The 14518-nt window shown below is 29.3% G+C and overlaps 1 protein-coding gene across 1 annotated transcript; it reads left to right on the forward strand.

Annotated features, from left to right (window-relative positions):
* The first annotated feature begins 1328 nt into the window (after positions 1 to 1328).
* Positions 1329 to 10914, forward strand: LOC117180474 (peptidyl-prolyl cis-trans isomerase G-like). The gene is made up of 9 exons (XM_033372973.1): positions 1329 to 1760; positions 2409 to 2593; positions 3760 to 3873; positions 4102 to 4201; positions 8672 to 8803; positions 9550 to 9705; positions 9928 to 10096; positions 10387 to 10540; positions 10697 to 10914. Exons 1-9 carry the CDS (start codon positions 1519 to 1521, stop codon positions 10705 to 10707), a joined length of 1263 nt encoding a protein of 420 aa, XP_033228864.1. The 5' UTR covers positions 1329 to 1518; the 3' UTR covers positions 10708 to 10914.
* Positions 10915 to 14518: the final 3604 nt, after the last annotated feature.

The following is a 14518-nucleotide window of genomic DNA, read 5'->3' on the forward strand; positions in this document are numbered from 1 at the left end:
ATGAAATTTCGACATTTTGAGGCTCCTTGAATCAGAAAAACAACTTTTTACATCGGCATCTGTCTGTCTCTCTGGCGGCTACGTCGTCGTTGTTATTGATGTGTGGTTGTCTGTATATCGTACAACTTTCGAAAGAATAGTCGGATTGGATTGTGCTTTGAGACACAGATTTTTTATTTTAAGAATTGTATGTAAAATCTGTACTATTTTTATTTTTATAACAAATATTTTTCTTCAATTAAATTGTTGCAATAAAAGTGTTTCGAAGAGATTTTTATAAAAATCTTTCGGGGAATAAAATTCGTATTTATAGGTCGACAAATGTTTGTTTTCTTTACCAAATTTGGCTCTCGTCTAAATTTTTCCAGTTGTTTTTACTATAGTACAATTTACGTTTGTATCTCGGGCGAAAAAATCCATTCTATGCGGCGTTCGCTAGGGAAATAGAAATGAATTAGTTTCTGAGATATCCTATTCTTATAATGACATTTGATACCGATGGAAAAATCACACATTCAAAAGAATAGAATAATCTTCACTTTTGCGCTGAAATCTGAAAATATTAATTTTTCTCTATTCTACTCTTATTACCGGGAACTTAGTGCGGGAATTTTTACAAGGGTAGCAGTAATAATTTACGCGGAATTCAATTCTGAAAATTATTATTTTAACATGCTCATAATAAGGAACACTTCGTGTCATCTGACATTTTGATTTATTACTAGACCAAAATTTAACATTAAGAGTTCAAGATTAAAATATTTATACACTAAACCGTTTTCTTCAATTGGGTAAGGTTTATTATTTTATATTATATATTAGTTATTCATATTAAGGTACATTATTTATTATTAAGCTACCGGTAGTATTCATTTAGCAGACATTTAAATTTACCGAAATCTCATTTTCTCAAAAAACATTAGATTTTAACTAAACATTTAGCCGCTTTTTAGAAACTTCTGGTTGTTTCTAGAAAAGCACTTTAATAATATCACTCGAGAAATTATTAAAAACTCCGTTTCAAAATTGTTGCACAATTTTTAAATTTTGCTAAAAACATACAGTACTTATTTTTTTAACCAAAATTTTAGATCTACTCTTGACTAAATTGCCACGCACGACCCTCATTGTGAAAAATATTTAAAAATGCGTCACTTCCGTTTCCGCTTTAACGAAAAATTGTAACATATTGATTGGTGGTTCGAGAGGACCAATCACAGCAATACCTGTGCGCAAATCCTTGCGTCATGGTTGTGTCCTCAAAAATTCCAACATTCGACTGCATTCGAATCATCTCTCGCTTGTGTGTTCACTTGTGTTTCGCAATCCGCAGTTATAACATTGCAGTTACAAATTACATAGTGTCTTGTGAATTGTGATACCGGCTTTTTAAGACTTCCCACTTTAGTTAATAACAACTCTAAACTGTGATATTATTTTCCTCATTTGAAGAAATCAGTTCTGCTAAAAATAACGGTTAGTGATCTAAAGATTTACCATATACGAAGTGAAGCAGAAATGGATAAGCGAAGAGAAGCTTGGTTATTACAACAAGAGAGGGAAAGAGAGCATGAAATACGTAAACAAAAAATGATTTTGGAGTATGAATTAAAAAGAGCAGCAATTCTGGGTTCTAAGGGTAGTTCAGAACAATTATCGAATCAAAATCAAAACGAAAACAGAAGCAAATCTCGAGGTTTTGAAAATTTGAACTGCAACCGGCCAAGACGTGTTTCTAAACCTTCAGTTATGTCGCGGAAGTAAGTATTGCCTGCTATCTTTTTATCTATTACATAAGCTAAACGTGTCTCTAAGTAAAAGTACGATGCATGTGAATAATTATATTAATTCAACCATATATTATTAGCTTAGGATTTTGTAAAAAAAATTTGTAGAAAAAATTATTCATTTTACAGAATTTTATATATTCATTTTGCAAAACATAGACATTCAAAATTTTGCATTTACAAAATAAACAAAAATAGGCTCTAATATACATATAATATATTGCGACTTGCTACAAAACCTAAATAAGTAAAGATTTGAAAAGGTCGCATTCGGAATGCGAAAATCGTTTCGTAATGTTCTATTTCGTTTCTAATACGTTTCTTTAGGAAAAAAAATATTTTTAATAAATATAAAAGAAATCGTTTTCAAGTACCAGTTTTACATCGAAAGTAATTTACAGCCACCATATGTTCTTTTTATTTATTTGGTTTTCCTTAATTAGTGCATAATAAATCCGGAAGTACAATTTTTGATCGGATAAAAATTAAAATCTAGCTGCGTAGATTGTGAATTTTTTTTTCCAATGTGAAACGCATTGATGCAATAGCAAGTAAAACATTATAATTTAGTATGCGTCAAATTTATCATCTAAAAGAATTGATTATATTCTATATTATCAGGATCGAATCAGCTGGTGGAAATATACCATTATTTGCGGGCCCCGAAGAACTAAAGTTTAATAAAACAGAACTTCGCAGCATAAAAGTGGACATACATCGCAATATTCCTGAAGGAATGGCTACATATTGCGAACTTCAACGTGATATTATTAATCTTGAAGAAGTCAAATTAAAAAGACGAGGGGGTAATGTGATTTGGTTTGCTTTTTTTTAAAATAGAAACCATATCTGTAAAATTCTATATTTGCTAAGAATCATACAAAACGTAGATCGTAGTTTAAAACGTTATAATGATACATGAAGAAAAATGATATTTTCGACATAATATGGAGTTGTGCATTGATATAAAAGATAAATTGTGAAATTTCGCTATGAAATTACATGCTTAGGAGGTAAGGGTGTTCGTAGTCAATATAATTTCTTAAGTTATTTTCACGTCCGAATCAATGAAATACAAGTTTAATAATTTTGAAAGGAAATTTAAATACTTGGTCGATAAATAAACTAACTTGTTAAAAATTCATCTTTTTGTGGAAGATTCATGATTTTAGTTAAAGTTTCACTTCTTATTCTTTAGACGTAAATTTAACCAATTTGTGGAAAATTATTTTTTTTTGTAGAAATTGAATTTTTTGTTTAAAATGCAATGTTTTAGGTGCAAACTAATCGCTTTTGTTCAGGATTAAACAGGTTTGTTGGTAATGGATCTCTTTTTATTTAAATAAACTGTCCTAAATTTAATGATTTTTTCGTTCTAGTATAAAATATTACATTTTTTACTGAGAATTCATCATTTTTGTTAAAAATTAATTTTTTTTGTCTACAAATACTGTGAAAACCTGGATTTATAATTAATGTTGGGATTGACCGTGACATTGTATCCAGTCTCTTAACTATTTTGTCTCCAGGTTTCTCTGTTTTGTGACGCCTAAGTGAACACCGCATCACCTCTCAACCGTCCCCGCCGCGCAAAGTAAATTCTCGGGAGCACTAAATCTATATTCGACTATGTTTGGCTGGAAATTGATATATTTTTGTTATTGAAAATTTGCCCTTTTTTTGTAGAAAATTGATTTTTTTAGTTAGAAAAATAATTATAACATTTTTGATTGATAATTACTTTTATGTTGAAAATTGAACTATTTTGTAGTAAATTCACTTTTAGTCGAAAGTGTAACATTTTACATGAATTTTTGTATTGACTGAAAAGTCTGACAGAGGTTGAAAATTAACCCTTGTTGCGATTTTGCATCATGGATAGAGGGAATCTACCATTCAGTAGCAATTGTTACATTTAAAGAATGTTTATTTTGTTTTTAAATGTGTAATAATTAAATTTCAATCGTAATAGATGAAGGTGTAAGGCCATTATTTGATCGAGAGGAGTTAAAATTACGTGAAAGAACTACCAATAATGAAGTAGAGGAGCGGCGCACGGTTAAAACAATAGATTCTCCAAGATTAGGTAATGTACTTTTTACATAATTTATTTTTAAATTAAATTTTCGTTTTAGATACAAAAGTGATGCAATGTGGATAAATGTTATTGAGTAAATTTGATATTTAAATATTTTATAGTGAATAAATATTAAAATTCTTATATAAAACCATAAAAGTATTGACTTTTATGCAACCTTCATAATTTCAAATCGGGAAAAATATATATGTCTATATTGTATATTGTTTTCTATAGGAAAAACGAACCATTCATTGAGAAGACTCTCTAGGTCTGTAAGTTCTTTGAGAAGGCATGGGCACAGTGCTTCAAAGGATTCTTTAATTGGTGCTTCCAGGTTCGTGATTCAGCAAACATTAGCTGTTTGCTAACGATATTGCACTGTACAATGTTCAAAATTGAGAATGCGAAATATTATGGAATGAGTAAACAATCACACAAGAACAAGTTAAATTTACCAGCATATAAAAATAATATTACACTTTGAATCTAGGAAATGATAATATTAATTTGTTCTGCAGGACTATTTTATATTTTCATTTTGTGAATTTGTTTCTCACTGCCCATTTCGCATTTTTAGTATTTACAAAGTACTTTTCAGTAAATAAGTATTTTTAAGTATAATCGAAAATATTCTTTCTAAATTTTATCAGAATATATGTTGTGTGGTCGTCCTTTCGGTAGGGGTCCACTTTAAGGATCAATATGAGTTCAAAAATTTTTCTGAGGGCTTTTAATAGGATTTCTCCAAATATTGTTTTTAGGAACTTTCTGAACCAACAGAGTGGTCCCTTAGTACGGGCGACCATATTTCATTAAATCACACATTGCGACGTTGAAGAGCCACTACAGCACATTTTTTAGAATTTTATTTTTGCGTTGAACGAAATTTGATTTTTAATTAAAAATTAGAAAAGCGAATCTTCTCTCTTAAAAGCTTTCTGGCTTTTCACGAAATCGATTAAAAATTTCAAGAGGCTATGCAAATTAATAACCTTTCTTTAAATAAGTTTTTATTTTAATATGAAATTGAACGTGAAAAATTTTCTTATTTATTTTACCTTTGCATACAAAAGTCCAAACAAATTTAAATAAATTTTGTACATAGCTGTTTACAAAGTAATTTGTATATGTCCTTGTCAAATATTTTTGGTATCATGAAAAGCAACTTTAAATTAGATGTAGTGGCTTTTCAACGCAATAATATGGATAATGCATTTTGACATTTGTGGATATTGTGCTGGAATGGGGGGATTGTTGATAAACCTTAATCAATAAACCTATTGTGAAAGGAAACTGTTTACTTACCGGGAAAAAATATGAAAAATGTATTTTTTACTTATTCAAATTATTTAATTGTTATTAAAAACTATATTTTTATTTTTTTCCGATACGGCTAACATTTTTATCTCAAAATATGTATTGAGTAATAGTAGTAGTATTTTTTTATCGTAATATTTACGATTCCCTCACTCTTGCCTGAATCTTGTTAATGTCAAAAACAAATGCACTGAGATTGCTTTTTTAATGATATGAATTTACTCATGAGTATGCTGTTATATAAAAAATTATACAGTTATATCAAAATCGATGAAAATATTGCAATATTTAGAATTAAGATGGTTTTGAGAGATTACAGTAATTGTAAATGATTTGATAACAGAGAATGTAGATTATCTCACTAATTTTTGTTAGGTAGTTTTCAAAATTTTACCTAATATTTGTGGATGTTTTAAAAATTTCATACACATTTCTAAGTATCGACTGGTTTGAATTTATTACAAAATATTTCAGAAGTTTTAAAGAGATTAAAAAAAAATTAGTAAGATTTAATAATAAGCATTCAAATAGTTTCAGAAGATATTAAGTAACTTTGCAAAATGTGAAAGAATGTCGTTCTATTTTATTTTTAGTTTCTTATATTTCAATTTAAAAAATAGAAAGTTAATGAGCCTTTCTGCTTTTTTCTGAAACTAGGAGTTTAGAAATCGTATTATTTTTTACTAACAAGGTCACTACGGTTATCGAGTTGTATATAATTTTAGGCCCTGCACTTTATGTTCATTTCTTTTTCCTTAGAAAAATATTATAATGTAAGGAATCAAACTTTTAAAAATCCCCAAGGTACTATAATACATAAACATTATGAGAAGAAAGTTTTCTCTAACGTATATTTGTAATTACGTTGGTGAATATAGTAGTAACACGACATGACTAATTTGTCATTGTCAGTGTTGGATATGAAAAAAAGCTCATAGTTTTTAAGGCAAACTTTTGTTATTACTATGTAAGAAAAGATATGAAAGTTAAGCAGATTTAAAAATCCAAGGTATGAAATATAGGTTTGTATAACATAATCTTTTACTTAATATTGATAGAATTACTTCCAATTCTGTGGATTTACAGCAGTATTTGGTTGTTTCGTAATTCAGGTCCTACATACCTATAGTGTATAATCACTAATTTTAATATATTGGCACGTATCGTAACTATTATTACGTTAAATTACTTATTTTACATACATTAGTATCTTTAATTAATGATTATCTACTGTAGGGTGGTTTCCCCTACAATTGCGATTTATATCATTAACTATATCAAGAACTATATATATACATACATACATACATACGTGGTTGTGGCTGAAATTTTACCGCGCTTTCTCTGGGAGCGGGTGCAATTTTCCAGACTAGCACCCGCTCCCGGCGAAATCCTGCGGTTCTCCTTATGACAAATTTTCAAATTATATATATTAACTACAAATTTATATATTTATTTAAATATTTTAAAAGAAGTTTCTAGTTGTGAACATCACAATCTATGAGTAATATTTATAATATTCTAAAAACAATTAATTTTCTAAGAAAAAAACACAATCCTGTCTAATGTATATAAACCACCAGAAGTATTCAATTTTAAAAAATTTTTTAAACATTCAATTTATGCAAGCAATTTATAATATTGTAAATTTTGTTCGATAATATTAGTCTGTAAATTTTGATAAAATCCAAAGCAGCAAAATAGTTTCAAGGTATATTATTTTTGCTTTTCCATGTTTTAATTTAAACAAAAAAGAAAGTTTATAATTCTGTCTTCTTTATCTTTGAAGACAATATTTTAAAAAATAGAACATTGTTCACTAACAAGGACACAAAGTGTACCGAGTTACATATTATTTTAGGACCTATAATTTATGTTAATAGCATTCATTATAATCCAAGGTTGAAATAATTGAATATTCTAGCTATCTGAAATTTCTGAATATACTACAATGAATAAATTAGTTATTGTGAGATGAAAGTTTTCACTGACGTATTGTTAAATCTAGTAGTAAAACGACTATGTATGAAAGGATATGAAAACTACGAAGATTTAAGAATCTAGGCTATGAAATGAAGGGTGCTGTTTCAAAAGGGTGTAAGCGTCATTTTTGCGAAAATGAGATTGTTTTCTTTAAAGCTTGACTGTGTGTAGGCTCACCAAAATACGGTGAGCGTACATCTACATAATATTTTTGCATAGCTTTTTTTAATTAATGATTATAATTTGATTTATTGTCTACAGTTTTCTTGGAACTTAATATTATTTTTCACTCCAAATTTTCACGCTTCAATTCAGTACTGACATGAAATCGGAGTAGTCTAAACTTGGTGATGTCACGGAATTGTTTTGGGGGTAAAATGTATTGTTTTCTAAAGAAAAATATCAGAAATATTTGTTTTTTAACTTAACTAGTTGTGCTATCTGTACTCACAATTATGATTAAAATCCTAAAAAAATGGTTAAAATGTTCCCATGCTGAAACCTGGAATGAATAACGTTTTTAGGCATGACTTGCAGTAGCGTTGGTTCTAAGTCCAGGGAATACAAACGTAAACAGACAGGAACACATAAGTTACTTCTGTTGGATTTTAACGCATCCCATGTGAAAAAGTTGTATATAGTGGACAAAACAATTTTATTTTTCACTTCTTTCATACATTTTTCTGTGTAAAAAAAAAGAAAAATATCAGTGTTTCGGAGGTTTTGTCTACAATATATAAACTATAAATAACTTTGTCACATGAGATAATGCAACTAACGCACTGAGAGTGCGACCCTCATGCTGGCTGTCACGCTTGACTGAGCACCGTCTCTCTCTCTCTCTGTATCGTGGGTCCCCTCGTCGGGAAACTGCCAAAGACATCAATTCTCAGAATATTGTCAATCTGAGATTTCGAAATCCAGGTTTCAGTTTAGTTCCCTTTTGAAACGCTACCCTTTGAAACATGGTTTGTTATAAGATATTTTCTTTTACCTAAAGCTGAGATAATTGTCACAAAATAATCTGACTGAATTCGCAGCAGATAGTATTTTTATTTCTGAAAATATATTTGCCGTTTTAAACAATCTGAGATTGACAGAAATGATCACATCTGTTATTTTGTAACGTTTCTTTTCAATAATATATATAAAAATGAATATAAATTATCCGTGTCCAATATACACATTTTATGCCATTACGTTGACGAAATAAGTTAATTTTACACTTTCTGTCAACTGAAAATTATCCAATTATGTTTGGCAGTACAGCTGTTAAACATTTGCGAGCATAATCAGTGTTAACAGGTTTGTTTTTCTGAAAACTATTTTATCCATATTAATGTACTATAAGTGCTATAATAAAATTATTTCTTTTCAGGACAGTAACTTTAAGGGTTCACTATTTCTGCAAGAGTGATCCTTATTTACAACTATTCACATATGAATTGTGTTTAGAGCAGGCAATACTTTTGTGTGTGTGTTATTACAATTTGTTTTGTTCTAGCTACTATACTGCTTTGCTGAAGGAAGAAATTTTACATTGGACGAGGCGCAATGTCGCAAACCGACGCAGTTTTCTCATTGCAATGCTTTCACTGAAAATGATGATTTTTGAATATCATTTTAATTTGCACTTGTTCATTCACTTCAGATTCCTTTTAAAAACTTTAGAATATCCTAAACTGACAGAAAAAGACATCAGAAATATTTGTGCTAAAACTCCAAAAATTACATTTACATTTATGACAACAATTTTTTGATACAACAATTCTTTAATTTGAAAGGTAGATCAGTGTTTGCATTGAAACTTAATGTTGCATTTATGAAATGCTACCATAGTGAGTACGTAAGTTTAGCATCGATAAGAGGTAAGATTCTTTAAAATATTAATATACTTATATGATACTATGCACTATAAAATATATGTATCATGATATAATGTTAAGTTTTCTTTTTTTTTTGCTTTTCTTGTTCTGATTGAAGTTCAGGAATAGACATATCATTGAGTATAATCCAAGTTAAGTGTTACATATACCTCATTTCTGATTGTAAATGTCAATTAATTTGAACTATTTCAGATTTGAATACTACTGTATGTAATAATTTATACAAGGATTTTTAAATATGGATATTTTTAAACCATTGTAGTTCTTTAAAAATATAACAAAATTTAAATCGTTAACCTATTTTCATAGGCATGACGGGTCTATCCACAAGATAGAAAGTAATCATCGTAGAAACTGGTCAAATGAAAGGTAATATTTTTTTAAAATTTATTGTCTTCTACTAAAAGAACTGGTATGTGTCAAATTAAGAAAGCAATATCTAAAATTGTTGTATACTTATAATAGTGAGTAATACAAATGTGTGTATGTATTGCAGAGATAGAAGTGATATTCGGGATCAAAGTAAAGGACACGAGAGAAGGCATAGATCCAAAGATTTCACTGAACACAATTCAATCCGTCGTTCAGATAATAAGAATTCACTAAAACGTAAACCGTCTCCTGAAAGGTCTTACTATGCGGAAAGGAAAAGGTAGTTTGCACAAAAATGATTCATCTCAGTAAGAAAATATGATTAATTTAACTTTTATATTATTTGTTTGCGATCGTTTAGAACATGAAAATGAGGTATAAAATCAAAACGGTGAAATTACTTGCTCTTTATCAGTTTAAATAACTGTTAACGAAGAATTTGACTGATAATATTTTGTCGCAAAACCTATTGCTAATATTATTTACCACGCGCAATTCTCAGGTCTGATCGAGCTGATGAAAAACGTTATCGAGAATCTCGAGGTAGATCAAGAGAACAACGCAAAAGAGAAAGATCTATTGAAAGTCGTGGAAAAGATAGGTCTAGAGATGGAAGGATGCCAACTCTACCACATTACGTAGAGCAAGTCCCTGTTCCTGTGTATTGCGGGGTAAGCTATGCTAGTATTATTCTTTCAAATGGTAAAGTAAATACTGTATAGTGTAATAAGCTTCAAACTAGTCTTTAGGAATAAGAATGCATCAAGCAGTTCGATAAATAAAGATTTCAGCACTTTGCGGATCATTTTCAAGAATTGCTGCTGACTTTCTGAGAGTCTTCTCTTAAAAGTATTACAATATGAAATTACAAATAAAAGCAAAAGAACTTTTAAACTTGAACTATCTGTATAAGGTCCACCTTTTACGAGTAACTAATTGACTTAATTTCTCAATTTAACAGAACTTTTCGCCAAGACCGATAATGATGGGTCTAATGATGCCAGTAGGCAGACCTTGGGCTAGAAATAGTATTCCAGTTGGACCAAGGATATCTTTTCTGCCTCGATTCATGCACCCACGCATGTTCAGACCAGCTGACCTGCTATCGAATTCGAGTAAGACTGCTCTGCATATTGTAGAATTTCACATATTTTTTACATTTCTCACCAAACTTCATCATTAAGAGCATTGTCGATGCTGATTTCAAAGCATTCAAGTATTTAATCGTAATGTTTGGTAACATTATTTTAAACCAACTTTTCTTTTTACAGGATTCAGTTAAATGTTTTCATGAAACAGATCATTAAAGGATTGGCTTCTCAAATATCTTTAACTGCAAACACTAAGTATTAAGGCACCAGTCATAGCTCATAAGTATAGTTCATTTTACAATAGTATATTGTGATACTAGGGCACGAAGTAGGTGATTCACACTCATGAACCACCTACGCATACTAGCAACACATACGAATTTTCGAAACAACTGCGTGCGAAGTGTGCGAATAACTAACCGATTTTATTCGCACACGGCTAGCTAAGTGTGTGCGAATACATTCTGACACAGTTGTTTCGAAATTATATTAAAACACTTTTTAATTTAATCAAAATCTGTGATGTTTGCTTAATTATAATAAATAATATTTTAATTTGAAAACATTATTATGAGTAACCAAATACATACCTAACAAATCTATTCTGATAAAAAATGATTAAGATAACTTTTAGAAACACAGATAGGCTATGCGAAATAAATTGTAGTCTTATTTTTTTAGTTATTCACTAAACTAATAATAACTGTTTGTTATTTAGATGACAATAAATGCTTAGAAATTTTAATTTTAATAACATAGACGTTTCAGAATGGATTTATCAGGTTGCCTTAATTCCTATTAATTTCCTGGAATACAATACTCAGCTTCACTGTCTCTTACGACTATTTTAATTATTTTTTGTGTGGAAATCTTTTGTAGTGTTCCAATCAGTCGGTTTGTTTTAGTATACGATGTATTATTTAAGAGATTTTATGTACATAATATACGCAAATTATTTCGCAACATAATAAAGTGCATTTTCTTAATAAAAATAACATTCGAAACATTCCTTACATTTTAGTTTAATAAAATGCGGCTTTCGATCTTGTTCATAAGCAGTGTAATGAGTTCAATACTATAATGTTTGTACAATCAGGATACATAGGTAATCTTATTCAAACTTTAATGTTGCTACTATATATATCATTTACTAACCTGAATTTCGACCATTTTGTTGACTACTAGTGAATGTGGCACTGAATTGTATGTAGAAATGATTAATAAATGTTTCCACCAATAAAGTTTTATTATTTTCTTTAGCACGCATTGGCATTAATCATTAATATTAATAGTGCCCTTTTTCAGAATTGTGATAACTTGACCTGACTTTCTTGAGCACCGATAGAAAGCATATGAATGGGTTGAGATTCAATATGAAATGGAGTTCTTAAAAGATCACACCCAATGGTAAAAATACGATGCGTACATAGCAATTTTCAATAAGCGTGAATCTGCCAATTGTAGGTTACCTCAGGCTGTGTGCAACTGAGTGAACTATGCAGATTAAAATTTTAAAGAATTAATTGTTTCGAATGAGAAGTATGAGGTAATAAATTTGAATAGTACAATGCTGATTGATCAAAAATTACAGGAATTCAAATTAAATAATATTGTAATATATTATAATTAACGCGACAATTTTTTTATAAAGTAAATGATTATTTAGTTGTAATTCTCTTTTTAAAGTAGTTTTATTAGATTATCCTGTACAGGAATGATAAGATTTACACTGAATTAAGGGCCAGTGACATTCATCATATTCAATGCGCATGATAATGGCTGCAGGGAGTCCACGTGTTAGAAACACTCCGCATTTCTCTTATACCCATTTGCATCGCAAACATCCAAATGTTAAGACTTCCAATACCCGCATTTTTGGTCAAGGTAATTTCGATAAGATAAAACGTGAGTGTTAGTTTTTGTAGATTTAAGATTCATATATGGTAAATGTGAAATAAATAAATTTTTAACATTCTGATGTGGTGTGATGCAAATATGTCAAAAAAATTTTCAGCAAAATCAATTAAAATGCCTAAAAATAAATAGTCTGTAAATAAAAATAGACTACATGTATGTCAGGATTTTCTTAAAAGTTTCCAATTGAACTATTTTTTAATAAATAATTTTAACTATTTAAATTAAATTTGTTTTATTTAAATTAATAATTTTTTATCGGAATTATTGTTCCTCTGTCGGTTAATGCTGATTCATAATTGTTACTGAATGGGTCCGAGAAAAAAAGTACGTGTCCGATTAAAAAAGTTAATTTCTCATTCAAAATTCACTTTAACCTATGGGCGACTATCTGGAATTCCAGTGACAGATACGCAATTCAGAAGACCTCAAAACCCTTTCAAATGCAAGTGAATGGATTTTTGTTTCCTGGGATTCAACATTCGTCAAAATGCTGAGTGAATTGAGTTGAATGCGACTGACAGACCTCAAATAATTCCTATGAGTATTCTACGATTCATTAATGTGCATATGAATGGGTTGAGATTCGATATGAAATGGAGTTTTTAAAAGATCACACCCAATAGTAAAAATACGATGCGCACATAGCAATTTTCAATAAGCGTGAAGTTGCCAATTGTATGTTACCTCAGGTTGAGTTAAACTGAGTGGAATATGCAGATTAAAATTTAAAAAAATTAATTGTTCCAAATGAGAAGTATGAAGTGATAAATTTGAATAGGACAATGCTGATTAATAAAAAATTAAATTAATTAAAATTAAATAAAATTGTATAATATTATAATTGACGCAACAATTTATTTATAAATTCAATGATTATTTAGTTGTAATTCTTTTTTTTACAATGGTTTCAATAGATTATCCTGTACAGAAATGATAAAATTTACACTAAATTAAGTTCCAATTACATTCAATTTATTAAGTGCACATGCTAATGGTTGCAGGGAATGCACGTGTTATATAACCAACATATTGTAACATTCATTTTTCAGTTTCAGTATAAACATAAATTAAATGAAAAATTTCAACTTTTGATGTGTTAAATATATAAATAAATTTTTAATATTCTAAACTGGTGTTATGAAAATATGTGGGAAAAAAAAATTCAACAAAATTCTAAAAAATGCCTGGAAATAAGTAGTCTGTGAATAAAAGTAGGCTAGATGTATGCCAAATTTTCTTAAAAGTTGCCCATTAATCTATCTTTTAATAAATAATTAAAAATAATTAAATTAAATTTGTTTTATTTAAAATAATAATTTTCTATCGGAACTATCGTACCTCTATCGCCTAATGCTGATTCCTAATCGCTGCTGAATGGGTCCGAGGTAAAAATTACGTGGCCGATTAAAAAGTTGCTTTCTCATTCAAAATACACTCTAATCTGTATCTGTAATTGCAGTCACAGATGCGCAATTCAGAAAAACCCAACCCCATTCAAATGCAAGCGAATGGACTTATGTTTCCTAGGTAAAACATGAATAATTCATACTAATGCTGTTATTAATTCACTTTAGTAAGGCATTCCTCTAAAATTATTTTAAATACTTAAATACTTCTCTCAATTAATTATAAAATACACATAATCTGAATTTAGAAAATCTATTCATATTACAGTAAAAATATTATTTATACTATTTTACTTAAAAATGATATGTGGGTGCAAGTTATTTATATAAACTATTAAAGAAGTCTAATAAAAAATGGAATTTTTTGCCGCCAGAATGTCGAAACTCACCATATTTATTTTTTATTATTATCACATACACTTTTCGCTGCTTATTTACTTTTTAATTGATTTAGGAGCTATTTGCAATAATTGGCATTTTAGGGTCAAAATTAGTACAAACTTGCGTTAAGACAAGAAAGCTTCGAATGTTGACGAATTTTCATCAGAAATTGGAACAATTTTTTCAATTTAAAGCCAAACTATTATATTATACTATTATATTTATACACCAAACTCGCTTTCAGTCCTGTGTCGGGGGTTGCCTTCGAGTGAGGGGGGCCTGACTTGAAGGCAACCCC

This window comes from Belonocnema kinseyi, chromosome 9, assembly GCF_010883055.1.
Source record: "Belonocnema kinseyi isolate 2016_QV_RU_SX_M_011 chromosome 9, B_treatae_v1, whole genome shotgun sequence".
NCBI lineage: Eukaryota > Metazoa > Arthropoda > Insecta > Hymenoptera > Cynipidae > Belonocnema > Belonocnema kinseyi.

What these genes read in the sequence shown, in the direction of transcription:
- LOC117180474 (XM_033372973.1), top strand. Translation starts at nt 1,519, where the DNA reads ATGGATAAGCGAAGAGAAGCTTGGTTATTACAACAAGAGAGGGAAAGA. An exon ending in CCTTCAGTTATGTCGCGGAA is followed by an intron (nt 1,761 to 2,408) that starts GTAAGTATTGCC and finishes CTATATTATCAG; the next exon opens with GATCGAATCAGCTGGTGGAA. An exon ending in CAAATTAAAAAGACGAGGGG is followed by an intron (nt 2,594 to 3,759) that starts GTAATGTGATTT and finishes CAATCGTAATAG; the next exon opens with ATGAAGGTGTAAGGCCATTA.